This window comes from Xyrauchen texanus, chromosome 5 (genome assembly GCF_025860055.1).
Source record: "Xyrauchen texanus isolate HMW12.3.18 chromosome 5, RBS_HiC_50CHRs, whole genome shotgun sequence".
NCBI lineage: Eukaryota > Metazoa > Chordata > Actinopteri > Cypriniformes > Catostomidae > Xyrauchen > Xyrauchen texanus.
The window spans coordinates 2,981,648-3,009,345 of NC_068280.1; the positions used below are offsets into that span (position 1 = coordinate 2,981,648).

Genomic DNA, 27,698 nt, shown 5'->3' on the forward strand with positions numbered 1-27,698 from the left:
AATAGTTCATAGTGTTTATTTGGAAAAATAATTTAAGCTAAAACTTCAAACAAAAACCTGTTAATGAAAACAACAGCATTAATAACATTTTATTTTAAAATTCCTTCTTTAAATAACATTTTCTCAAAACATCCCAGCAACCCGAAGTGCCTTTGCAAGTACTTAGGAAAAACTCAAACTTAAATAGTCTTAAAAACATTTCAAATATTTAGAAATACAACATACAACTTAAATAAAAAAATAAGTTAACTTAAATCATACACCTCTTGTTACAAAAAAAAAGGAACAAAAACATACAAACAAGGATATTATTCATCATCAACACAAACATATTTTTTTTAAAGTCCAAAAACAAATTACATCCATATTCTAAACCATAATGCGCAAAAGAAAATTAAATAAATGGAGGCTCGGAAGACTTTGAGATTTTTTTGAGCACTTATACATACAGTTTCCACTGGTCATGTGACAGGATATGACATCATGTCACATTTAACCCAGTGTAAGACAGGCCAGTATGGCTGAACATCCACCGTAGTCCCTTGTACACTGACTTGTGGGGCCAGCAAATGTTGCCAAAATATTGCTAAAATGTTGTCACAACTTTGCCACGGCATCACCGAGACAGTCGATGGCAAAAATGTTGCGATACATTTCTTTTAAACGACTTCAACATCCTTAATGTTTGGTGCAGTCTCTGGGCACAGTAAAAGCCTGTGGGGGCCCCGGAATTATTGGCGAAAAAACAGCAAATGTTGCCAAAATATTGCTAAAACGTTGCCACTATGCTGACACAGTATTGGACATCACATGGCAAAACACGGCGATACTTTTCTTGAATTCCCTCCTATTTCTGTTATATTTTCCTAATGCCATTTCCATGTGACGAACCCACATAAAAAAAAAAACATTAAAAATGGACACACATTGTCCAACACCTTTAATATGGCTTAACGGGTACATTTTACATCTACGTTTTAAATTTGAATGACACTCCAGCCATCATTTCCACAAGATTTCAAGCCAACAGGCCACCACTGCCTGCGCCTCTTTCAGTACAGAGAACCAGCTCATCCTGAATATCAGTTAATCAGTCTTAGTTTCTCAGCAGCAGTAGTCACGAGGTGGGACGTTTCCACCCAAGGTTCGAGCAGCAGCATTTTCTTAGGGAGTCCAAAATGCCTCCCGTAGGACACAATGAGCATCGGCTTCCTGCAGGCCCATTACACCTGAGTAGTGGAAGAGGAAAAGACAGAAACAAAATGGTCGTTAGTTGTGAGATTTCAAATAAGGGGCCTAAAAATACTGTCGATCTCAAGGTTTTAACGTACGACTTGATGCATGAATTCAAACATTATACATAGTTAACTGACCTCAGTTGCAATTACACATTCATCTTTTTCCTCCGACATCACCATGACGGATTTGTATTTGGTGTCGACACAAGTCGATGTGGATGCCGATGCACATGCTGACTCGGAATATGGTGAATCGGAATACTTGGACTTTTCTGATGCATCACTGTAAAGAGAGGAGAGACTGTGGTAAGTAATTGTCATTCTTGTTTGATGGTATTCTATAGAGTGAATCGTTGAAATAAACAAGAATACTGCGACTTTTACCTTTTCAGACGTTTCCTGCGCTTGTCTTCAAACTCGCAAGGGTCTTGCGGCGATTGGCACTTCACATCCTCGCAGCTATCGGACAACTCCTTCGCTGCCATCTCCTTCCCAGGATACTCTAGTTTCACCTCATGTTTCACTTCGTACTTCACCTCATGTACCAGGTTATAGTCTGCAGGTCCATGTCGTGTCTTATAGCTCCTCTTTTCGGTTGTCAGACTCAGGTCATCGTGGTCGCAATGAAAGTCAATCTTCTTGTTGATGTTCTTGACTGGTGCAGCACTTACAACACTCACAGCCAGATCTTTGTCACGGTGACAGTTGTTTGTGAGGTTGTTGATCGTTTCATTCTCCCCATTTGCGACTTCCTCCTCCTTATCCCGTCGACGCTGCTGAACCTTTGAGCGAACGCAAACCACCATTACGGCACATGCGACTACCAACAAAAGCACCAGCAAAACTCCTGATCCCACCGCAGTCCAAGGAACATCACTGGCTATCTGGGAAACTCTGTCTGGAAGCAAGAACTGGCAGTTGCGTCCTCCATATCCCGGAACGCAAGCACATACGTAGCGGTTGTTCCGCTCGTGGCAGGTGGCGCCATTGTGGCAGGGGTTGTGCTGGCAGCGGCTTACAGGTGAACTGCAGTTCTGTCCGGCGTACCCAGGTGGGCAATTACAGATGTAACCATTGGCCCCTTCCTGACAAGTTCCGCCATTTTGGCAGGGGTAAAGCGAGCACTCGTCCCCAGCCCGGTCGCAGTTCATCCCCGTGAATCCTTCTGGACACTGGCACAGGTAAGAGTTCACCAGGTCTACGCAGCGTGCACCTATTGGATTAAAGGATAAACGATAATGAGGATTTGGAGACGTACTTGGATTGCGTCGATCACAAAGAGTTCTCTGGTACTTGAAGCGGAAAGTGGAACATACCGTTTGAGCATGGACCGGAGGTGCAGTGGTCGATCTTCTTCTCGCAATTGAACCCTGCGTATCCTGTGGGACACTGGCAGAAGTAACCGCCGTCGGGGTTGTCGACACAGCGTCCACCGTTGAAGCAAGGCCCATCTGCACAAGTCATGGCGCTGAGCTCACAGTTATTGCCATAGAAACCAGGTGGACAGGCACAACTATAAGTGTTCTCCATGTCCTGTGAAAGTCAAAGGAACAGGATGTTTAAAAACGTTTATCTACACTGGATGCGACCGTGGCATCGCCAACAGTATGCAGACAGCACATTGGCGCTACAGCTGATTCTCCATGCATGTCATCTAATTAAAACATTCGCTTCTACGCATTCAGACGTTACATCTGTTGCGTCCGGTGTAGACTGGGTGTAATACTGGTTCTACTTTCCATATACGACCTGTTGGTAAGTATTTACACTTCATAGAACAACTTACAGTGCAGCTTCCTCCATTGCGGCAGGGATTCCCTGTGCATTCGTTGACTTCGATCTCACAGCTGGCTCCCGTAAAGCCCGGACGACAGGAACAGGTGTAGCTGCCCTGACCGGTGTTACTACAAGTGGCTCCATTCAGGCAGGGCTTATGATGGGTACAGTAATTTAGATCTGGGAAGAAAGAGGAGCACATGTGGATCAATCCAAACGAAAGCAGCAACACATGGCCGAACCGCAGCTGGACAGCTGTTGCGCTCTATATAGTCTTTCCATATCAAACATCCTTCTGTCAGTATCTCAAGGTAACGTAAATGGGTTTTCGTTTATCTTTTGTGTGCTCTATCTCTCTTTTTCTTACCTTGGTTGCAGAAGAGACCACCCCAGCCTTCCTGGCAGTTGCATTGCCACGGTTGCTGGCAGGTTCCATGAAGGCAACCTGGGTAACGTATGCACTCATCACAGTAGCGGCCTTTAAACCCGACTCTGCACCTGATACAGCATCCAAACATATAATCTCATTAGAAAACTGTACACACATAGCAAGGTTGGCTCAACCAATCAGATGAGTCTGGGGCTGTTTGTCCAACTAATGGAGGAGGGGAGCGGTGTTCATAATTTTGTACAGTTCCAACTGTTGACGTCATTTCGAAGGTATATACCAATAAAGAAATGATTAAATGAAGAACATACTTGCACTCTCCAGGTTTCTCACAGAAGCCGTGCTCCTCATCACATCCCGGGAGGCAAATTGCTGAAAGAGACAAAACATGTATATTAGGACCATGGAGCTACGGTTCACCCTTTAACCATATGCTCTTTGTCCAATCTAGTAGAAACCTATTCCCTAAATCATAACTAACTTATTTTGTTTCAATTGAGAAGGGGGAAGGGGGGCACTTAAACCTATTAGCTTTCGTTCTAACTAGAAAGAAATACTAAAATCTCCTCATCACCACTGAAGAATTTCTGCTTAACACATGACGACAATAGGGCGCTCACAAACAAGGGGACCCTTCTTTCCTCCCTTTCTTCACAGTGGGTCAAAACTTTTTTCCCTCCCCTGTGCTCTCAATGTCTCCGGGAAGGGAAGATAAGAGTGGACAGCTGGTGTATGCGCGGCCAGCGGGCGACAGCTGCTCTATTGTCTACGTACTCCTGGTAGCTGCCCACTTCAAACAATACCTCCCTTCCGCCAGCCAATCGGCACCCACCCCACTCCGGGAGAAACCAATCAGACACGAGCATGTAAATTTATGGCACGCGTGAGATTATTCCTAAAAACGTTCCTCCTCCCAACTGGAATAAATCAAGTGGTGTGTTGTGAGAGCGGGCTGAATGGAGCAGTGCAAGTGTGGGAGGGCGGGGGTATTAGTTACAAGTTGCTCGTAACCGTTAACTTTGTTTTTTTCTAACTTCTGCCTTTTTCTATATGCACAAAATATCATCTGTTTTTTTTTTTTTAAACAAATAAATATCCCTACTTTAAAATTACAATAAGATAATATAATAACGTGATGGAATTTTATAGACGATGTTTACGATATTTATTTATTTATTAATATCACTTTCGCTTTTTTCTATACACTGTAAATAATCTGCCCAAAATATCGGCTGTATTTTTAAACAAATAAACAACATAAAGTTACGTAGAGATAAAATAACGTGATGGAATTTTATAGACAATATTCAATATATTTATTTATTAATATTTCTAACTTTGCGTACGCATTTTTCTATATACTCTAAATAAGCTGCACAAAATATCGGCAGCATTTTATTAAATAAATAAACATATAATTAATTACGATAAGATAAAATGACGTGATGGAATTTTATAGATGATGTTTACGATATTTGTTTACTAATATTGCTTTCGCATTTTTTTATACACTATAAATAAACTGCACAAAATATCGTCTGAATTGTTTTTAAACAAATAAATATTCCTACTTAATTATAATAAGATAAAATAATAACATGATAGAATTTTATAGACGATGTTTACGATATTTATTTATCAATATTTCTTGCTTCCGCCTTTTTCTATACACTAAATAAACTGCACAAAATATCGGCTATTTTTTTTTTTTTAAAGAAATAAACAAAATGATGAGAAGATAAAATAACGTGATGGAATTTTATAGACGATATTCTCTATATTTATTTATTAATTTCAATTTCACGCTTTTCTATACACTAAATAATCTGCACAAAATATCGGCTGTATTTTAAAACAAATAAAAAACATAAAATTACGAAAAGATAAAAATAGATAAAATACCGCGATGGAATTTTATAGACGATCTTTACGATATTTATTTATTAATATTTCTATCTTTGCGTACGCCTTTTTCTATATACTCTAAATAATAAACGGCACAAACTATCGGCAGCATTATGTAAATTAATAAACATAAAATTACGATAAAATAAAATAACGTGCTAGAATTTTTTACGATATTTATATAAGAATATTGGACATATTTACTTACGTTCTGTGCAGTACTGGCCCTTCCATCCGGCGTCGCAAATAATTTCTCCGCGTTCTCCACATGTGAAATGACCGAACGCGTCATCTCTCGGGCGGCAAAACACGGAGCATCCCTCGCCGTAGTAGTGCTCATCGCACACAAACCGGTAAGAGAACTTGAGCTCTGTCCGGCCCACGCTGTGCAGGTCCTGAGACCAGTCCTCGCCCACCGTCAAATGACGCTGAGTGGTCATGGTGCTGATGATGCGCTCTGGGCTTTCTGGATAGAATAAAGAGCCCAAAGTTTCAGCAATGCAATTCAACAATATTAGTTATATTAATAAATGAGCCTATAGTATGCCTGCTATCTTCTTTTAATTATTGGACCACCTACCTGTTGTCAAATCCTCTTTGGAATCAGCATGCACCGCTTCAATGATAAGAGAAAAGGTCCCCTACAAACCCAAAACACAGTTGCACCCATCAGATAATGACACACTTCTGAACTGATGCCACATCTGTGTGCATCAACACTAAAGAAACTCACCGGCCACGTGAAACCGAAATTCATCCTGATGGGATTGGTGAAAGAGCCGTCCGGTAATGTATCTGGCACTTGGAAAGAGTTGGATCCCAACACAGGGGTAACGGTACCTCCGAAGGTGCAAGGTGGCTCCGGAGATGCATTGGGCTGATAATGTTTTAAGCAGATGCGGAAAAAAGTCTTGCACTCGCACTGCTGATAAGGGGAGGGGGTCAGTCCTCCTTTACAGCAGTTCTTGTTGCCTTGAACTCCCTTCTTGTTCAAAAACTCCTGCAACTTCAGCTCAAAGACGCCCGAGCAGGACGCCTAGAGGAACCAAGGTAGGAATATTAAATATGGAATATTTTATCAACAGGTTTCAATGAGGATGCATGTGGAAATCCTTACCTGGCACAGTAACATGTACAGGATGGAGAAGAGCAAGAGCCAGTGGCGTCCCATGACGAATAAATAATAATAAATAAATGGGTTTTGGAAAGTCTGAGCAACTTGGCTGCTCCTCGCAAAGGATCCCTTCTTTTAGAAGCCCCTTCTTTTAGCCGACTGACTCATTGATTCCCTTTCATGTCCAGTAAGTACACGAGAATTCCCAAATGTGTTCCCAAAACTGTGTCGAATTCCGTTTCAGTGTAATAATCCTCAAAAGTCGCTTGGAAGTTCACAGGACGGCTCAGCAAAGCGTGGCGGGAAGATGCTTCTGTGCTTTTATAGTTCCTTGTTGGTCTGTTCCTAAACCAGGATTTGTCCCAACATCCCTCCTCACGTCCTTCTCCCACGGGCACTGTGCGTTTGTATCTGGAGCGAGGCCGCCTGCCGCCAGTTTTATACGGGGTGCCACATGCCGGGGTAATAATATGCTAATGAACTACTACCCCCAATCTGTCCCACGCTTAACAGTGCAACCAACCCGCCTCTCCAAAACACATCAGAAGTCCAGAACTGCTGCGCGTGTGCGTAAAAACGCGACTATAATTTACAACTTTTGGGCAAGTTTTTGAATGGCTGGAATATGGGATTATAATTTGCATTGCATTTGATCAACAATGTGGCACAAATACCCAAATGTACTTGTTGCTGACGTAGAGTTTCAAATAGTGTTGTTTTTAATGGTTTCTCTCTGCTCTGTTTGATGTGACTATGTATTGTCGTTTCCAAAGTTGGCTTCGATTGCTCATGTAGAAGTTTACAAAATCATTCAGGAATGAAATCTCAGATTACAAGATATGCTTCCTTTCTGCTTCCCTTTGCGTTTCCTGCTTCAGGGTGTATCCTGGATTGTATCTAAAAACATTCCTCGTGCCAACACTTTGTATGGAGGCCAAATTCTTCACTTGCTTTTCCCTTTTCCGCCGTGTGTGCATTAAGCGCGTGCAGTTCTGCTGTGAAGGAGTGCGCGTGCGCGAGTTGCTCTGCTATTGTGTGCTGGCGGAATGAGTTTGCCCTCCGCGCGCTCAGCTGTATGGTAATTCAGGGAGCACCTGCTGTCTCCACAATGTGGCGAGGTGCACGAGCTCCCACCGGCCGCGCGCACGCGCGCTACCGCTCTCATATAATCGCCCGATCCGAGGAGCCCCACAAAAACAAGCAAATCGCCTCCTTATCGTCCTATTCTCAGGACTCCATTCAAGCTAATTTGTCTTTGTTATACCTAACTGTTTTACATTAAAGTCGGGCACGAAAAAAGGTGTGTGACTAGTTTGTATGGTGTGTATTTTGGGGGGAATGTTGATATTTCAACCTCAGTTCCTATAATACACAAAATAGTCACACTCAGGAACTTCAGGACAAAAATGTCCCCATTGGAACCCATTAAAACAATATATACCTGCAATATTTGACCCAGTGCCATTAAAGCATAAAATCATGAATTCTAGGATATTATGAAATATACATATTAATATTTTCCACCAGATGGCGCCATTTTCTCATGTTTAGCCTATGGAGCAAATACAAGCTTTTCCCCTATTCTCTGTTTGCTGTATTATAGAGACCTGCAGGACAACTGAATAAATGATGCAGATAAAATGGTTTGGGTGTGTTGGTATGGATGTCAGAGTGTGTGTGTGTGTGTGTAAAAAAACAACAGTGGCTTTTTTTACAAAATCGTGCATTTAAAGGGTTAACATCCTGAATATGAAAGAATATTTGGTCAAAAATAATAATGCATAAAAATCAATGTTGTTGCTTAATCATTGACATATCCCAGACTGTGATAATCCCTCCCCAAAAAATCCCTTTAGCATTTATTATACGGAAAATATGTCATTTTTTGTGTTTTTCCCCCATAAAAACAACAGTGGCATTATATAAACAAACCGGTATTTAAAGGGTTAAGTTCCTGAAAATGAATGAATATTTGGTAGTTATGATCAGGACTGATGAAGTCCGTGAAAGTGGAAAATAATATAAATATATAATATTATTATGGCTGTTTTTGGACAGACATTTTTGTCCTCTAAGGTCCTCTGAGCAACTTTAATAAATTGACGCACAAGGGTTAATACTGATTGGATGTGTTTAGGGGGGCTTCATTTGGTCATTCATTTAAGTGTGATTTTCTTTAGCACAAAAGCTTTCGCCTGAGGTCCATAGTAACCAAACACAAGTGAGACAAATTACATCACTGTGTTAAGATATGCTTTGAGCTCTTTCTGTGTTCCCGATCTAATCCACCAGAAACCTTTAAATGAGCCAAACTTTGTGACATCATGGAGTGACATTTATTTTTTTTATTCAAAACTTTTCTAAGCGTGGGAGTGAAGCCGACCGGGGGAGGATGGCTGGGGGGGCATCAAGGGGCATGGCCTGAAAAACTCCACAAATTGGAAGACTGAAGATGGAATTCCTTCTCTCTGAATGAGCTCCCATTTCCACATTACATGAACAGTTTGCTTTCATTTCACCGTTATTAACTGACTAGGGAAAGGCAAAAATGTCTTCTTGAACAACACGTTATATTTCTCGTTAGAGATACTCTCCTTCGGAATCAGATGACAGTAAACGGAGTAACAGTTAAAGTGTTGGCGCTGGCTTAATTGAAGCCTGTAGTAACTCAAACCCCTCTGGTATCACGTCAGCAGGACTCGCTCTCCTCTTGTTCTTCCTTTTCTTTGCGCTTTCCTTTTTCATTGATTGTGAAGCCCCTCGGGGGACAGTCACTGAAGGGGGTACGGTACGCCTTCAGACGCGACCAGACCCTTAAACACCATCTGCCACTGACTAAGCGCCTCTCTTTCCACCCTCCCCTACCCATGTGTGTGCTCAGTGCCCTGCGTCTAAATTGAACTAGAAGCATGTTAAAGAACCTGTAACGGTATGGGCTGGCCGGGGCCAGATGGCGCAGGCGAAGCCAGAAGTGTTGCAGTCCCAGCGGAGTTAGACAGCACATGGGCGGCCGTGGGAACCTAAGCCCGACTCGCATCACACGGGATCGATCATATGAAGTGGTGTGGGGATCACAATTAGGGGCTATAATGTTGTTTGCGACCTATCGATTGGCGAGAGGATGCAGAATCCTTCACTGTGGCCGGATACAGTCAGAAAGACGTCATGAGTTGGGGGCGTGGTTTCGCGCAGGGGGAAAACACCTCCGGTTGCTATAGTTACCTGGTCATCTCAATGAGAAAGATGAAGAGGAACAAACAATATTTTGGGAAGAAACATATATAATTATCAACGATTTTAGCCATTTCCGACAGAATGTTGTTGGTAGAATAACGCAAGAACAACGTGATAACACGTGACATTATGTTGCGGTCTTCAATGCATTTATGGATTTTACTTTATTTGGAAAAAAGCGTGTCTTGCTAAATTTTGGCATTAGTTTGGAGAAGCTCATCCCGACTTTGAATGCAAATTATAGTTGCATATTTCAAACCGATCTCATGATAAACGTATGAATGCGTACCATTTCATCACATGCAATTGCTCGGATGTGTAAAGGGGCGGTCACGCTAGGCTTTTGAGCACGCACATTTCTTTTCGTATGACGCAGTGGACCAGGATATGATGTCACGCGGGAGGTAAATAATACATCACAAAAAACGAATAATCTTACATTAAAACTGTTACAAATGTATTTTCTACTCACACACTTGCAATAATAAAACACGCAGCATCTTTATATTGAGCCATGAGGCCATCATGTGACATTTCACCCATCTAATGGTCACGTGTCCTCTAGTCGTACGAATTCACGGATCGGAGTCCACCAAGCTTGAACTTTGGTTCGCAGCGTCATATGAAATTTCTTCGCATGAGCTCGCATTTCCGGTCTCCTGTGTTCAGATGCGTTTGAATGGGAGTGAATGGAGCGCGAAGTGTGGTGTGACCGCCCCTTAATGTTGAAGTAAGCACGAGTTACACGTGCGAGGCGTTAAGTACATACTTATTAATATTGTGCCCTTACCCAAACCCCTTATCTATACCGAACCGATCGGTAGGGTGTGTGTGACAGAAGCGTTGTTGGCTTTAGTTACAGTCGTACGACATCATACGACTTCGCTGCGAGAGTGTGTGGCATATTTATAGGGGTCAAGGGGTTGTCCAATTCGATTGATCAGTTCAACTATTAAAAATATATTACAAATGCTATACACACAAAATAATTGTTTGAATATAAATGACTTTACTGAGTACAAAGTTATTTTTAAGTTTTTTTTTCTGGGGCGTAAACATTGACATTGACATTAAGACAGTGAAAAATAAAATTTATGAATTAAATAAATAAAAACAGCACCTATAAAAAAATATTTTTAAAATATGATTCATAATTAACCAACTGTTCTCATGTGACCAAAAAAATGTAAAAATAATAATAATTATTATTTTGTGATATTAAATATTTTGGCGCTTTTTTTGTTCTGATCATGTGGTGTAACCCTGAGAATATTTCTCGCAAATTAATTATATTTGTAAAATTTTTTTTTTTTAACTTTGAAGCATACTTGTAATAAATAAATATATAATAAAAAAATAATAATAAATGTATTCGAGGTGCAAGAAAAGTATTTTAATACCTTGTTGGTTACACCACATGGCATTTTGAAAGTCATTGAATCATTTTATTTATTTATTATAAAATTTTTTGAGCAGAAAATGCTTAAAATGTATCACCTCGGACAACCTTATGTGTCAATGATATAGGCTATATTTGTGTTGTGGTACGTGTGTGTTGTTAAAGTCACCTGTGGTCCGCGCTTTGTTTCAGATCATATATTACTCTGACCAGCTGCCCACGCGCGCGACCCGGCGCCTCTGACCACGAGCTCATTTTCATGCACCGTTGCCATGGACATGGTGTTTGTGGCTTCATTGAGCTTCTCTCCGGGGGCTCCCGAGGGGATACAATCATTATTTACGCCCGTGTGTGCGTGGCGTGCGTCTGTTTGTGGGTGTGTGCGAGCGTCAGGACACAGGCGTGGACGTTTGTTTCTCTCGCGATTGGGTGCTGACGCTTGTCGCGTGCCTGCGCGTATCAAAACGCATCTGCTCGCGCGGGCTCGAGGGACTGATGCGCGCGTCCGGCCAACACAACACATCGACCTTTCTGCATCTGTCACAACATATTGATTTGACAAGTCATAGACATTTCTGGACACCACAGTGAAGATTGCATCATACATGCACTTTTGTAACATGGAAAACCCTGTAATCCTGCAAAAACGTTGATTTAAACAACTTTACAGGGCAAATAATACTCGGGTGTTAGCAGAATAAATCATGCATATGCTTAGTCTCTTTCAGCTCGTTAAATTGGTTTGGGAGAAAAAGTGTGTTGACTTTGACTGTGTTATGTGTATTTTCATAGATGTATATTTTAGTCGTGGAGGTGCACGTCTTTTGCAGTTGCGTGTTTTCTACGATTTTTGGTAATCAATATTGATTAGCATTAAAAATGCTATCGGTTGACCTTAACTTGAACGCAAAATATGCCTTTAAATTAGCCTGATCTCACGAACATTACGTAACCATGGCTAATTGTTTGCTAAATGAAATTATGTGCGTTATTATATTACACGTTTCGCTGCAGTTTCCCAGTGAAATGTCCAGTAGGGGGCGCCAAAAGCGAGTGTAATTGTGTCTGATCAGACGAGCCTTTTAAGGTGATTGTTAGATGGAGGTTTTAATGAGCAAAACGTACCTCCCTAACCTAAAACTTTAACCTAAACCCAACCAATACAGTCCTAAAATCAACTGAGAGGTAAAACAGACATCCTCACCTTAAACCAACGCCTAAACCTATCCGATAACCACATGAAAGCACATTTTCTGAAGCGTCATTTCATGTCCCTTCTATGACACTTTTGTCTCACGTGCCAGCTTGCGTGGTTGGCAGGGCTCGAACCACCACCTACCAAGTCCAAAAGTTCAACAGTCTATTAGGTGAGATACGGCGAAAGCTAATGACACTGGCGTAAGTGTCTATAAAGTCATAATCAGCCGCTGATATACGTTACTATAAATACATTTATGTAGTTACAGAGTTTTACGTCCCCTTTCTAGGTTTCGTCACTGGTGAAATGAACACTAGAGACGCTATAACAACTGTGCGTTTTATTCACTTTCTCTATAGTCACGAGTGCACCAGCTGATTATGACTTTATAGACACTTACTTATTCAAATGTTATTAGCTTTCGCGGTAGCTCACCAGTGTTGGGGCTTGGACTCTAAAGTGAGACTAAAGTGTCATAGAAGTGACACGAAATGACGTGGATGCTTCAGAAATGTGCTTTTCATTTAGATTTTTTTTTTGGTTTACTATCGGTTATGTTTGTGCGTTGGTTTTGGGTAAGTTTGTCTGTTTTGTTTACCTCTCATTTGATTATAGGACAGTATTTGTTAGGTTTAGGTTAAAGTTTTAGGTTAGGGAGGTACGTTTTACTCATTAAAACAATCACCTTAAAAGGCTCGTCTGATCAGACACAATTTCACTCGCGTTTGGCGCCCCCTACTGGACATTTCGCTGGGAAACTGTAACGAAACGTGTATATAATAACGCACATAATTTCATTTTGCAAACCAGTTTGCCATGGTTACGTAACGTTCGTGAGATCAGGCTAATTTAAAGGCATTTTCCGTGTTTAAGTTAAGCTCAACCGACAGCATTTTTGGCATAATGTTGATGACCAAAAATCGTAGAAAACACGCAACTGCAAAAAACCGATTGGGTGCGCAACTAAAAAATATCCCTACATTGAATTTATAAACAATCAGTTTTCTCACGCACTGCTGTGTTATGATATCGAAACACTTTTACATTAACGCATCATTTAAAAAACGATACAATTTAACCCTTGAATTACAGACCCACCTACATTTACACACTTATTATGACATCATTAGCTTTAACAAATGATGCATTATAGTAAAATGTTGCAAATGTTTCAAAAATAAGTGTTAATAAAGACATAATCAGCCGTTGTACTTGTGATTTGTGTGAACGTGAATAAAACACACAGATGTTGTGGCGCCTCTCGTGTTCATTTCACCAGGAAACTGTGACGAATCTGTGACGAAACGTAGAACGGCGACGTAAAAGTCAACTTGCAAAAATGTTGTTATAGTAACGTTTATATTTTATGAGAATGGGTTGCTTCCAGTGCTTTAAATTTGTTAAGTACCAGTACAAATGTAAATAAAATAAATTTTGTAAGTGAAGGAAAAGCAGCGAAAGTGTCCTGCAAATATGGGACGTACCTCGTGAACTTGCTTGATAGAAGAGCTGGAGCCAAAGGGTGGCTGCTTTGAAGTAGCCAAAATATAGACCGCATATATTTTTTAATATTTAACAATTTGTTCACGATATATTTCACTCTATATTTCCATTCCATGGTTTCAACGACTTTACTGATATACTAAAATGTTGAAAGAGTAATAATAAACAATAAGTAGGTGTGGCCAAACTTTTTCACTGCTAGTGCACTTGTTGAAATGTTTTAGGCGTTTGTTTTGAAAGTGAACCCCTTAAAACTTTGTTCTCTCTCTTTCTCCGTGGCAGCATCTGCCCTGAGGATGAACAGATGTAGGCACCTGTGTTTAGGGCCCACACATCCCCCCATCTTCCTTTTCTTCTCTCTCCTCCCTTTAAACCTCCTCAATCCTCCTCAGAAGGGCCCACAAAGGGGGCGGGGGGTGGCAGTAACTATATCCCCTGCTCCATACATCCATCACCCCCTCTCACACACTCCCCGAGGACACACGCTCTCTAGCAGTCTTTGTCATGAACATTATCTTACAGACAAGCCCAAACAATCTGTTGCAAAACGATTGCTCATTTCCAAACAACGCCGTCAACACAGGTAGAGATTGCGTTTAGTTTTTAATTCCTGTAAAAAGTTTACAGTAGGTGACGCTCAATTAAATTAACTCACTCGGGTTTGGCATATTTCTACAATGATTTAAAGGCTCTCTCTCTATATGTGTGTGTAAAACATGAATTTTGTGACAGCTGACGTCCGTGTGCCTAGTAAATTATTTTGAATTTGTTGAGCAGAAAAACTAAATTTTTTCAGTTACATTTTAGAATGTAACTTAAAAGTAATCAGTACTGTGATTACTTTTTAACTATGTAATCGGTAAAGTAATCTGATTACAATTTAAGGGTATTAACTAGTAACTTAGCCAACACTTTTCCTGACTTATCTGTTTTAGTAAATAAATAAATAAATAAAATGTTTGTTTTGTTTAGAAATTCAAATGTAGCCACAATTAATATTTCTCTTCAAAGACAATTTCAAGTGTACATTTAAGCCTTTAGATCAATTATTGATTTAAACATCAAATTCAGTGATCCAACTTTATACTAGGTGTCTTTTATATATATATATAATAAAACACATTTTGTTTATCCCAATTTGGAATGCCCAATTCCCACTACTTAGTAGGTCCTCCTGTTGCCATGGTTACTCACCTCAATCTGGGTTGCCTCCGCTTCTGAGACCGTCAATCCGCGCATCTGATCACGTGACTCGTTGTGCATGACACCGCGGAGACTCACAGCATGTGGAGGCTCATGCTACTCTCCACGATCCACACACAACTCACCACACGCCCCATTGAGAGAACCACTAATCACCACCACAAGGAGGTTACCCCATGTGACTCTACCCTCCCTAGCAACCGGGACAATTTGGTTGCTTAGGAGACCTGACTGGAGTCACTCAGCACACCCTGGATTCAAACTCACGACTCCTGGTGTGATAGTCAGCGTCAATACTCGCAGAGATACCCATGACCCCCATGTTTGTTCTGCAAAAGTCTTACAAGATTCGTATTTGCTGCCACTGAGGTTGAGGTACGGGTTGTTTTGGGGTTTAAGGGTTAGGTTAACAATGTAAATACAGATGTTATTAAATGCAGGTACTTTAAATGTACATACAATGCAATAACGTGTCCAGTATGTATGTAATAAGTACATTGTATCAAATGCTTAAATTCATCATAGTTAAAGAGACCTGATATGAAGTGGATCCAATTCAGTCAAGTTAGTGTGACTGTTAGTGTTTGGGAAAGCCAAAGCTCAAATGCCACATTAGAAGGAACACATGGGATGGGGTGTGACAGGGTCTTAATACCCCAAACAGGGAGTGATTGTAGGTTATGCAAGTCTCTGGGACAGTAATCACGCTCTCCAACACACCGCCAAACACACTTCTGTAACAAAATCAAGTGTCGAATGTCAGAGTCACACCCTTTAAAAGTGACCTCCCCTAAACAAAGGCAGGAAAAGCAGAACAACTAAGATCAGCTATTAAGACAAAAGCTGGCGGCAGGTGTTAAGTGTGTCCGGGGTAAGACGACGCTCGTGGGAAGAGCTTTGTCACAAAAGAGTTGTTTTTCCATTCAAGCCCTGATCCAGAGTCAGTGTTCTATTACCCTCCTCTGACATGTCATCCATCACAGTTCACCATCAGATACGAATCTAGATCAGGGCCATAGACACACACATGATGCTCATGTTTATATTCACCTTCTAAGTGAACAACTCAATACCTGTTGACTCTGGTTTCACAGGAAAACACAGCCCTTTGTCTTTCTTTGGATTGTTTGGTGAGGAGTTGTTCAGCCAGGACGATTCCTTGATGAGAAACAAATCAATGTTTACATCCTTTTTTTTTTTTTACTATAAATCTCCACTTTCACTTTCACATTCTTCTTCTTTTGTTTTTACCAATTTGCATCCTTTGTGCCTACTGGGCAGGGAGGAGAATTTATAGTAAAAAAGGGCTTAAATACTGATCTGTTTCTCACCCACACCTCATATTACTTCTGAAGACATGGATTAAACCACTGGAGTCATATGGGTAACTTTTATGCTGACTTTTTTGGAGCTTCAAAGTTCTGGTCACCATTCACTTGCACTGTATGGACCTACAGAGCTGAAATATTCTTCTAAAAATCTTCATTTGTGTTCAGTAGCAGAAAGAAAGTCACACACATCTGGGACAGCATGAGGGTGAGTAATGATATGACAAAAGTTAATTTCTGGGGTGAACTGTCCCTTTAATTAATTAGAGAACCCAAATAAAGCTGACACTTCACACTTTAGCAAAGAAGATTTTGGCTGCCTTAACGTGCTTTCGGATTTATGGTAAATATGAGTTTCCTACATGGACATTCCTTTAATGTGCTGAACTCCCCCTGTGGGGACTCTGCTGGGACACCTGTGTGAACTTAAGGGGAAACTGACCTCACACATCCACTAAAATTCACTGCGACACCAGTTGATGAAAAAAATAGTTCTGAGAAAAGCATCGTTTGTTTACCTGATCTTATCTTCTTTACACAAAGTCATTTGTCCTTCCACCTTCGTTCTCTCTCTCTTGTTTCTCTCTTGTTCTTTCCCTTTTTCCCCATTTTTCCTCCACGGTGCACCTGTTGTCTGTTCTTCAGGAATTCTCTCTCTTACACTGCGGTCTCGCTGGGACATACAGGGGTCCTGAAGGTGGGGGTGGGGGGCAGTTTTTCTCTGGCTTTCCTGCATTCTGTTGCTCTTGTGCTCTCTCTGTAGAGGTCTTAGACCCCTGCCCCGTGTGCCTTGCCCCAGGGGAGAGGGGCTTTTGTGTGCTGATGCCCCTGCAAGCTGGACAGACAGCTGCCGTGGAGTGGTCATCTCCACACACACACACACACACACACACACACACACACACACACACACACACTGTTTTACTGTCAGCCTATTCAGCACAGCGGCAGAAGTGGTTGGTTTGTCGAAACTTTAATGAAGACAAAGTCCAGTCCGCATTAGAGGCCGTGGCTCTGGAGTGACCCATCCACACACACTTTACACTCCAGGAGTATTTATGACATAATAAGAGAACCGCCAGAGCGAACGTGTCATTTCATTTTATAGAGAATAAAGACTTTTTGAATGCGTGAGGGGGCGTTTAGGGACTTTAATGCTTTTGTGATGCTCCAATAATAACGAGGATGGTGTACGGGGCTTTCAGCAGGTTTATTGAGACTTTTTGAATCAAATTGTTTCGAATAATTGTTGAAACTAATTTAGATTTTGCTGTAAAATAATGTAGAAAATTAAACTCTTTATAGTTACATTTGTAAGTTATTTTAGAAAAGCATTTCTAAAATGTAATTGTTTAACTGATTTAAGAACTTAGTTTTAACAGGGGCAGATTGGCTTAGACAAATGAGTGAGTGCATTTACATACAAACAAATATGTTTTTAATTATTTATTATTTTATCCCCTTTTCTCCCAATTTGGAATGCCCAATTCCCACTACTTAGTAGGTCCTCGTGGTGGCGCTGTTACTCGCCTCAGTTCGGGTGGCGGAGGACGAGTCTCAGTTCGGCTTCTGAGACGTCAATCGGCGCATCTGATCACGTGACTCGTTGTGCATGACACCGCGGAGACTCACAGCATGTGGAGACTCATGCTGCTCTCCACGATCCACACACAACTCACCACACGCCCCATTGAGAGCACCACTAATCACCACCACGAGGAGGTTACCCCATGTGACTCTACCCTCCCTAGCAACCGGGCCAATTTGGTTGCTTAGGAAACCTGACTGGAGTCACTCACCACACGCCCCATTGAGAGAACCACTAATCACCACCACGAGGAGGTTACCCCATGTGACTCTACCCTCCCTAGCAACCGGGCCAATTTGGTTGCTTAGGAGACCTGACTGGAGTCACTCAGAACGCCCTGGATTCAAACTCGCGACTCCAGGTGTGATAGTCAGCGGCAATACTCGCTGAGATACCCAGGCCCCCACAAATATGAGCTTATTAAAAAAATACAAACAACACAAGAAAAACCACATTTACATGAGATTTGAAATCATAAAGTTATTCTCAGCTTTTAATGTAAAAATGTAAACAGTCATGTGCAGACATTGGATAAGCAAACCTCAGCAAGTAAAGCTTCAATAACTAAAATATAACGTGTTGCATGTGTATTAATCTGACCACATCAGCATCCCGTTCTCTATCCACACACACACACACACACACACACACTCATGTTTGTTTTCCTAACATTATGAGGACTTTCCATAGACATAATGATTTTTATACCGTGCAAACTATAGATTCTATCCCCTAAACCTAACCCTACCCCTAAACCTAACCCTCACAGAAAACATTCTGCATTTTTACATTTTCAATAAAACATTGTTTAGTATGATTTATAAGCGATTTGAAATATGGGGACACTAGAAATGTCCTCATAAATCACATTTATAGCATAATAACCTTGTAATTACCAGTTTGTAACTTACAAAATTGTCCTGGTATATATCACACACACACACACACATACATACACAAACATACACACACACGCATACACACACACACACTCTCACACGCACACGCACACACACACATAAATTGGGAAATTGTGCTTAATTGTCATGCAAATAATGCCATAATGTTAATAAAAAATGAATATTCTTATATTACACGATTATTAATATCCTTAAGATTATTATATTTTTTAATTTCCGCAGTACATTAGTATATATATATATATAAAATAATAATAATTATAATTTTTATTGTTATTATTTTGGGATGAAATTTGGAAGTCAAGTCATTTTTGAGTAACGCGACTGAAAATCATGTTTCAATATTATTATCTTCACACTCACAGTGAGCAAGTCAAAAAACTCCTGAGATACCCCCATGTGTCCGAATGTGAGGTGTGTGTGCAAGTGTTGACGCAGATGTGTCTCTACACACACAATGCTTTCAGTGGTCTCCCTCAGGACCTGGAGAGTGTGTGTGTGTGTGTGTGTGTGTGTGTGTGTGTGTGTGTGTGTGTGTGTGTGTGTGTGGGGGGAGGACTCTATCTTAATAGTCTCAGTGTGAAATAGGGGCCGGATCATCTGATGGGTAAAAATGATTTGGAGGAGAAGGGTCTCCATGGCAAACATGACTCTAAGCTGGGGAGGGACAGTCTGAGAAAGCGAGTCCCAAAAGAAAGAAAGAGGGTCGTTGGGGGGGGTGGGGGGGGGATACAGAGGGGCGCCAGGGCACGACGATGTCACACACTTTTTTTGTGCCCCAGTCAATAGGCGTGTGCCATGATGTGTGTGTGTGTCTGGAAGCACAGCCCTGCTGTCCAGCTTTAGTTCAGATCATGGGAACCAACTGAACACACACTTTTAATGAGTGCTGCTTTTTATTATTTTATTCACACACACACACACACACACACACACACACACACACACACACACACACACACACAAACACTCATAATGACCTCTATGCTGCCTTAATAACACACCAACAGGCATCAGATTCGTCCACACAATGGCATAATCACACAGATCTGCTTCAGCAACAGGACCACATAGACGTGTGTGTGTGTGTGTGTGAGAGTGTGTGCATGTGTGTGACTGTGTGTGTGACTGTGTGAGTGTGTGTGTGTGTGACTGTGTGAGTGTGTGTGAGTGTGTGTGTGTGTGTGTGTGTGTGAGAGTGTGTGCATGTGTGTGACTGTGTGTGTGACTGTGTGAGTGTGTGTGTGTGTGTGACTGTGTGAGTGTGTGTGAGTGTGTGTGTGTGACTGTGTGACTGTGTGTGAGTGTGTGTGTGACTGTGTGAGTGTGTGACTGTGTGTGTGTGTCTGTGTGTGTGTGTGACTGTGTGTGTGTGAGTGTGTGTGTGTGCGTGCGTGTGACTGTGTGAGTGTGTGAGTGAGTGTGTGTGTGTGCGTGCGTGTGACTGTGTGAGTGAGTGTGTGTGTGTGCATGCGTGTGAGTGCGCAAGTGTGTGTGTGTGTGAGTGTGTGTGTGTGTGAGTGAGTGAGTGTGTGTGTCTGTGTGTGAGAGTGTGTGTGTGTGTGACTGTGTGTGTGACTGTGTGCGTGAGTGTGTGTGTGTGTGCGTGAGTGTGTGTGTGTGTGAGTGAGTGAGTGTGTGTGTCTGTGTGTGAGAGTGTGTGTGTGTGTGACTGTGTGTGTGACTGTGTGTGTGTGTGACTGTGTGTGTGTGCGTGAGTGTGTGTGTGAGTGAGTGTGTGTGTGACTGTGTGACTGTGTGTGTGTGTGTGTGTGACTGTGTGTGTGACTGTGTGTGTGTCAGTGAGTGTGTGTGTGTGTGACTGTGTGTGTGTGAGTGAGTGTGTGTGTGACTGTGTGTGTGTGAGTGAGTGCGTGTCTGTCTGTGTGTGTGTGTGACTGTGTGTGTGTGTGTGACTGTGTGTGTGTGACTGTGTGAGTGTGAGTGCGTGTGTGTGTGTGTGCGCGTGCGTGTGACTGTGTGAGTGTGTGTGTGTGTGTGTGTGACTGTGTGAGTGTGTGTGTGTGTGTGTGAGTGTATGCGTGTGTATGTGTGTATGCGTATGTATGTGTATGTATGTGTGTGTGTGTATGTGTGTGCTTCAGGGGTGTGAGGTGCCTTTGATGGAGTGATATACGCGTGTGTGAGCGTGTGTGTGTGTGTGTGTCAGGGTCAGTTCTGTCCTGGGAAAGTTGAGCTCTCCATTTACATCAGCACATGTTGAAGCCTTCTGGTGGCTGCATGAGCGCACGGGTGGACAGATGGCACCAGCTCATAGCTGCAGATTCATTGAGAGAGAGAGAGAGAGAGAGAGAGAGAGAGAGGAGGTAGGAAGGTGGAGCAAGAAGGAGCCAGATAAATGGAGGTGAAGGAAAGGATGAGAATGCTATACATGTGACGTCAATGGTTAACAATGTCAAATTTGGTTTTGGCTGTACAAAGAAGTGCTATAATGGTGGTATATTGATGGTTTCAGACAATAATACAATGCTTCTTTTATATATACTTAATTATCACATATTTACATTGTATTAACATCCTCAGAAGTAGCATTTAGACACAATACAAAACATCAGCCCAACAGGTTTCCATGGAAAAGTACAACAGCTCCTTCAGCATCAGTGTCAGGACACGGTCGCCCATAGCAACGGCCTGTCACACGTCATCACTCCCTCACGACATCCTTGAGCATTGTCATCGTTCAGCACTTGATCTCATATTTTATTCAAGAGATATGTTGCACTTTATCATCGGTCTCAGTGCGGCACATCTGAGCATGCAGCGATCACTCACGGTCAGGTTTGGCCACTTTATCTACATACCTCAAAGCCTTTTTCTTAAAAAAGTGTTATTTAAAACAACCTTATACCCCAAATAATACACAAGTTTCAACTGAACAATTAAAGTGCTTTTATAAAATTATAATCTTCACATATCTAGAGACATAACAACTTTCTCTGCACTTGTCGCAACTCTGAGCGCACGTGTCGTGTTTTAATCAGCTTACAGCAGCAGATGCGCGTGTCAATCAACAGGACGCGTGCGCGCGCCAACTTGACTTGAGCGCGCAAGAGGAAGAGCGCAGCAGGTGCGCGAGGGATTCCGAGCAATCAATGATGCAGGAATGGTAAATAAAGTCGATTATTTTACAAATCCTATCAGATAATGTCTTGACTGTGGCGACGGACTGTTTTGCACCGCTAAAGTCGCATCTATTTCGGGAAAAACGCAATGCCGTCGCAGGATGAGGTTGATCCAGTAAATGAAAACGACGGTGCGCCTCCGGTACCACCGCGCGCGACTCTTCAGCGGGACTCACCGGCACGCGCCGCCGCACCTGAGCGCAAGGTCAAATGCGTGCTGGTCGGTGATAGAGCGGTGGGCAAGACCAGTTTGATCGTCAGCTACACCACTAACGGATACCCGGCAGAACACATCCCTACCGCCTTTGACAACTTCACAGGTACACTCACTCAACCCGCCATTGCCATAGTGACCGCATCTAGATCCACACAGACTCTTTGTGATGTCACTATACAGAATAGTGCTCTAGATCCACACAGACTCTTTGACATTTATTAGAGTTAATACAAACATTCACTTTTAAAATGATTAAAATGGCAAATTTATTAAAATAAAAATATATTCAAATGAATTACATTTTAAAATGAATAATTATAAATAAATAACAAAAATAGGAATATTTTATAATCATATATAACACTACATTTATATTAAATAAAATCCATTTTAAACTAATATTACAATTAATATTGACTTTTTATTCAAATATTTATTTTATTATGCAATTAAAAATGCTTAAGTTGAAGTGCTCAGGAGTTTAGTGGTTTGGGCCTTTACAATAAAAACAATGTACTTTATTTTTGAATAATAATGATTAATTAATTAATTAACATTTCTGTCACAGCGAGGGTTGTGGTGGATGGGAAACCAGTTCAACTTCAGTTGTGTGACATGGCAGGACAGGTGGGTGAGAATCTGTCTGTCTATCTACAGTGGTAATAAAAAGTATGTGAACCCTTTAGAATTAGCTGTTTTTCTGCATTAATTTGTCATAAAATGTGATCTCATCTTCATCAAATGTGCTTAAGCTAACAACACATAACAAAACAATTATAATCTTTCATGTCTTTATCGAACACATCCCATTAAACATTCACAGTGCTGTGGAAAAAGTAAGTGAACCCTTGGATATTATAACTGGTCGATCCTCCTTTGGTAGCAATAACGTCAACCAAGCCTTTCTGGCAGCTGCGGATTAGACCTGCACAACATTCAGAAGGAATTTTGAACCATTCATCATTACAGAACTGCTTCAGTTCAGCCATATTCTTCAGATGTCTGGTGTGAACGGCTCTCTTGAGGTCATTCCACAGCATCTCTGTTGGGTTAATGTCTGGGCTCTGACTGGGACTCTCCAAAAGGTGGATTTCCTGTTTTTAAAGCCATTCTGTAGTGGATTTACGTCAATATTTAGGGTCATTGTCCTGTTGCATCACCCAACTTCTACTGAGCTTCAGCTGGTGCACAGCCACCCTGATATTATCCTGTAGGATATCTTGAAAATAAATGTTTCATGGTGTCCTGCCATGAACATCATGACTGTTTAATGTTTTCTGTATATTAGACTCATGAACAGAGATGTTAACCAGTTCCAATGATTCCTTCAAGTCTTTATCTGTCACACTAGGGGTCATTTGTACCTAATTGAGCATTCTGCGGTGCGCCCTTTGAGTCTTAGGCTGGACGGCCACTTCTAGAGAGAGTACCCATAGTAGTAAATCATCTCATTTATAGACAGTTTGTCCAACTGTGGACAGATGAATATCTAATGGCCACTTCTAGAGAGAGTACCTATAGTACTAAATCATCTCATTTATAGACAGTTTGTCCAACTGTGGACAGATGAATATCTAACGGCCACTTCTAGAGAGAGTACCTATAGTACTAAATCATCTCCATTTATAGACAATATGTCCAACTGTGCACAGATGAATATCTAACGGCCACTTCTAGTGAGAGTACCTATAGTACTAAATCATCTCATTTATAGACAGTGTGTCTAACTGTGAACAGATGAATATCTAACGGCCACTTCTAGAGAGAGTACCTATAGTACTAAATCATCTCCATTTATAGACAGTTTGTCCAACTGTGGACAGATGAATATCTAACGGCCACTTCTAGTGAGAGCACCTATAGTACTAAATCATCTCATTTATAGACAGTTTGTCTAACTGTGAACAGATGAATATCTAATGGCCACTTCTAGTGAGAGTACCTATAGTACTAAATCATCTCCATTTATAGACAGTTTGTCCAACTGTGGACAGATGAATATCTAACGGCCACTTCTAGTGAGAGTACCTATAGTACTAAATCATCTCATTTATAGACAGTGTGTCTAACTGTGAACAGATGAATATCTAATGGCCACTTCTAGTGAGAGTACCTATAGTACTAAATCACCTCCATTTATAGACAGTTTGTCTAACTGTGAACAGATGAATATCTAATGGCCACTTCTAGTGAGAGTACCTATAGTACTAAATCACCTCCATTTATAGACAGTTTGTCTAACTGTGAACAGATGAATATCTAACGGCCACTTCTAGTGAGAGTACCTATAGTACTAAATCATCTCCATTTATAGACAATATGTCCAACTGTGGACAGATGAATATCTAACGGCCACTTCTAGTGAGAGTACCTATAGTACTAAATCATCTCCATTTATAGACAGTTTGTCTAACTGTGGACAGATGAATATCTAAACTCTTCCAGATAACTTTGGTTGCGTTGCGTAAAGCTGGAAAGGTTACATTCTTGATCGTAGGTCTTCTGAGATCTCTTCTTATGAGGCATGGTTCACGTCAGCAGATGCTTCTAGTGAATGGCAAACTCAAAATGTTTGAGTGCTTTTTATAAGTCAAAGTATCTCTAACCCGCACTTACAATCACGGTCCGTTAATTGGATGCCAGGTTTGCCAACTCCTGACTCTAATTTTAGATAGCTTTTGTGGATGTCATTAGCCTAGGGGTTCACATACTTTTCCCAACCTGCACTGTGATTGTGTTTGAATGATGTTTTCAATATGTACAAGGACAATACATTAATATGTGTGTTATTATTAAAGCAGTTTATGCTTGTTAATTATTGTAACATGGATGATCAAACAAATGTACACATAAATGGGTTCACATACTTTTTCTTGTCTCTCTGTGCTTTTGCTCTCGTAATGGATGGATGCACTCTTTCTCAGCAGAGATGGGGGGGAGTGGACCGGTCTCTCAATGTAAGCAGCAGGATATGACGGATGAGCGCCACCTTGTGTTAGAATCAGTGCCTTGTTTTCTGTAGAGTTCTGTGTAAGCGTCAACTTTCTTAGCAACTTTGAGAGTTGAGGAAAATGACGCTTAAACAACTGATTTGACATCATCAACAAAAGTGGCTAATCTGCTGTTCATCTTGTTTTTTAAACCTGCCGGTATGAAGTCTGTAATGTCTTCTGTTTTCTGGTTCACAGGCCGAATTTGACCGCCTCCGTCCACTCTGTTACCGTGACGCTGACGCCTTCCTGCTCTGCTACAGCGTGGTCTTGCCGTCTTCTCTTAGGAGCTTGATGGACCGCTGGGCTCCGGAGGTCCACCGTCTCTGTCCAGGCGTTCCCATCATCCTCGTGGGCACCCAGTGTGACCTGCTCGAGGACGTCCAGGTCCTGATCCGACTCGCTGACTCCCAGGAGAAACCGGTGAGCAGAGAGGAAGCCCGTCTGTACGCGAGGAGCATCGGTGCCGTGACGTGTGCCGAATGCTCGGCTCTGACGCAGAAGAACTTGAAGGACGTGTTTGATGCCGCCATCCTGGCGAGCATGCAGCATGTAGAGGAGGGGGCGTGGCTGAGGAGACTGACGCTCAGAGAAAAAACTCCGGATAAAATCAAGCAGCTCTCTGAAACGTGGTGGAGAAAACTGAGCTGTGTAGTATCAGAGTTTTGAACTTCACTGAGAGTGACTCTACGAGGTTTAAAGGAATATTCCGGGTCCAATACAAGTTAAGTCGCTTCACTTGCGCTTGAGGGGCATAGGGATAATTTGGGGGGCAAAGCCCACCCCAGTACCCCCATAGATCTGGCCCTGAGCCATATACACAATCATACAGTATGTTATTATTATAGTACATCTATTTATTTTGTCTCTCAGTTTGGGACTGTAGATGTGACCTCAAGGTGACCTTGTTTTGCCTCACCTGTTAAGTGTTATAGTACTATTGGATGACGCAGGAGTGTTTGTGTTGGTTTAGCACAGTACCCTGCATTCACAGTCGTGGATTAGCTGATCCTGTGAACAGATTGAAGATGAAGGATCTGTCGCCTGCGTCAGATGCGGACATAATTACTGCCTTTACAGAGTAACAGTTACCTCCACAATGGCACAAACACTTCGGGTTTTGAGAGGAACGGCCAAATGAAATGGCCATTTTTAATGCCAGTAATTACAGCCACAAATGTGTGACTCCCACAGGCAGAGATACTCTCAAACAAGATGTTTGTGCTTGTTGAAAGATCACCTGTACTAAGAGCAAATCCAGGCATTAACTACTGATGTGGTACCAGTGATTTGACTAAACTGGCTGTGACCTAAGAGCATCTGAACAGATCTTCTAATGGGACGAGACAGAAGCCACCTGTGGGAATTAGGCAGGCAGATGGTGACCGGTGTTCCCTTCGCAGGATCTCTTGACCTCAGTCTTATCATACAGGAATTACATCAGTGCAGCAACACTGCACGAGGGCAGTATTGTCAATATGGTGCACTGAAGTCTTTGTATATTTTTTTTACAAACACCTTTAATGGAGTAAAAGTGGTCAAATGAACTCCTATCCCAGTATGGGATATCCTAAGGCTCATGTGACCTTGTGTCAACATGTCCTGTTTCATATAGTACTGGACGCTGCAAAGCAAGAGTAGTTGCAGAGTTCAAGAGGTCACCGTTGAGATATGTTACATCTTGAAGGACAGGTAAACCCAAAAGCACCTCCTCTACGACCCCAGTACAAATCAATGCTGGAAGCTCTTTTCCTGAACTTTGAATCTGAATCTAAATGCAAACCCAAAAAAGTTCTGATGATAGTGACGAAACAACTCATTCTCTTCTGCATTACTGATTTTCAATGTCACTGTTTTAAAGGGACAGTTCACCCAAAAAGGAAAATTCTCTCATCGTTTCTCACCGTTTACTCATGTAAGATCTTTAGAAGAATATTTCAGCTCTGTAGGTCTATACAATGTAAGTGAATGGTGACCAGAACTTTAAAGCTCCAAAAAGCACATAAATGCAGCATAAAAGTAATCCATAAGACTCCAGTGGTTTAATCCATGTACTCAGAAGTGATATGATAGGTGCAGGTGGGAAACAGATCAATACTTAAGCCCCTTTTGTATATAAATCTCCACTTTCACTTTCACATTTTTCTTCTTTTGTTTTTGGAGATTCATATTAATCGTGCATATCGTCACCTCCTGTGCAAGGAAGAGAATTTATAGTAAAAAATGACTTGGATCAAGACATGGATTAAACCACTGGAGTCTTATGGATTACTTTTATGCTGCATTTATGTGCTTTTTTGAGCTTCAAAGTTTTAGGCCCTGTTGACCTGCATTGTATGGACCTATAGAGCTGAAATATTCTTCTAAAAATCTTAATTTGAGTTCAGCTGAGGAAAGGAAGTCACACACATCTGGGACAGCATGAGGGTGAGTAAATGATGAGATAATTTTCGTGTTTGGCTGAACTATCCCTTTAACAAGGTGAAGTGTGTAAAATAGGCACCACTAGCGGCATGAAACGGAATTGAAAAAAATAACGTCTTATTTTTATCAA

The 27,698-nt window shown here is 41.5% G+C and overlaps 2 protein-coding genes across 2 annotated transcripts; one reads left to right on the top strand and one right to left on the bottom strand.

The window, feature by feature from the left end:
* Positions 1–269: 269 nt before the first annotated feature.
* Positions 270–6,805, bottom strand: LOC127643877 (delta-like protein A). The gene is made up of 11 exons (XM_052126802.1): positions 6,425–6,805; positions 6,041–6,343; positions 5,888–5,948; positions 5,516–5,773; positions 3,714–3,774; positions 3,382–3,512; positions 3,025–3,194; positions 2,555–2,771; positions 1,623–2,451; positions 1,374–1,521; positions 270–1,229 (listed from the first exon to the last, which is right to left on the bottom strand). The coding sequence occupies exons 1-11, from the start codon at positions 6,476–6,478 to the stop codon at positions 1,224–1,226; spliced, it is 2,238 nt and encodes a 745-aa protein (XP_051982762.1). The 5' UTR covers positions 6,479–6,805; the 3' UTR covers positions 270–1,223.
* Positions 6,806–21,113: 14,308 nt separating this feature from the next.
* Positions 21,114–27,038, top strand: LOC127643869 (rho-related GTP-binding protein RhoU-like). Its single transcript, XM_052126790.1, has 4 exons — positions 21,114–22,257; positions 22,723–22,781; positions 25,082–25,111; positions 25,343–27,038. Exons 1-4 carry the CDS (start codon positions 22,026–22,028, stop codon positions 25,811–25,813), a joined length of 792 nt encoding a protein of 263 aa, XP_051982750.1. The 5' UTR covers positions 21,114–22,025; the 3' UTR covers positions 25,814–27,038.
* Positions 27,039–27,698: the final 660 nt, after the last annotated feature.

Coding starts and splice junctions, on each gene's coding strand:
- LOC127643877 (XM_052126802.1), bottom strand. CDS start 6,478: ATGGGACGCCACTGGCTCTTGCTCTTCTCCATCCTGTACATGTTACTG. Junction 3,775..5,515: donor GGGCCAGTACTGCACAGAAC/GTAAGTAAATAT, acceptor TGTCTCTTTCAG/CAATTTGCCTCCCGGGATGT. Junction 2,772..3,024: donor GCAATGGAGGAAGCTGCACT/GTAAGTTGTTCT, acceptor TGACTTTCACAG/GACATGGAGAACACTTATAG.
- LOC127643869 (XM_052126790.1), top strand. CDS start 22,026: ATGCCGTCGCAGGATGAGGTTGATCCAGTAAATGAAAACGACGGTGCG. Junction 22,782..25,081: donor TGTGTGACATGGCAGGACAG/GTGGGTGAGAAT, acceptor CTTTCTCAGCAG/AGATGGGGGGGAGTGGACCG. Junction 25,112..25,342: donor GAGTGGACCGGTCTCTCAAT/GTAAGCAGCAGG, acceptor TCTGGTTCACAG/GCCGAATTTGACCGCCTCCG.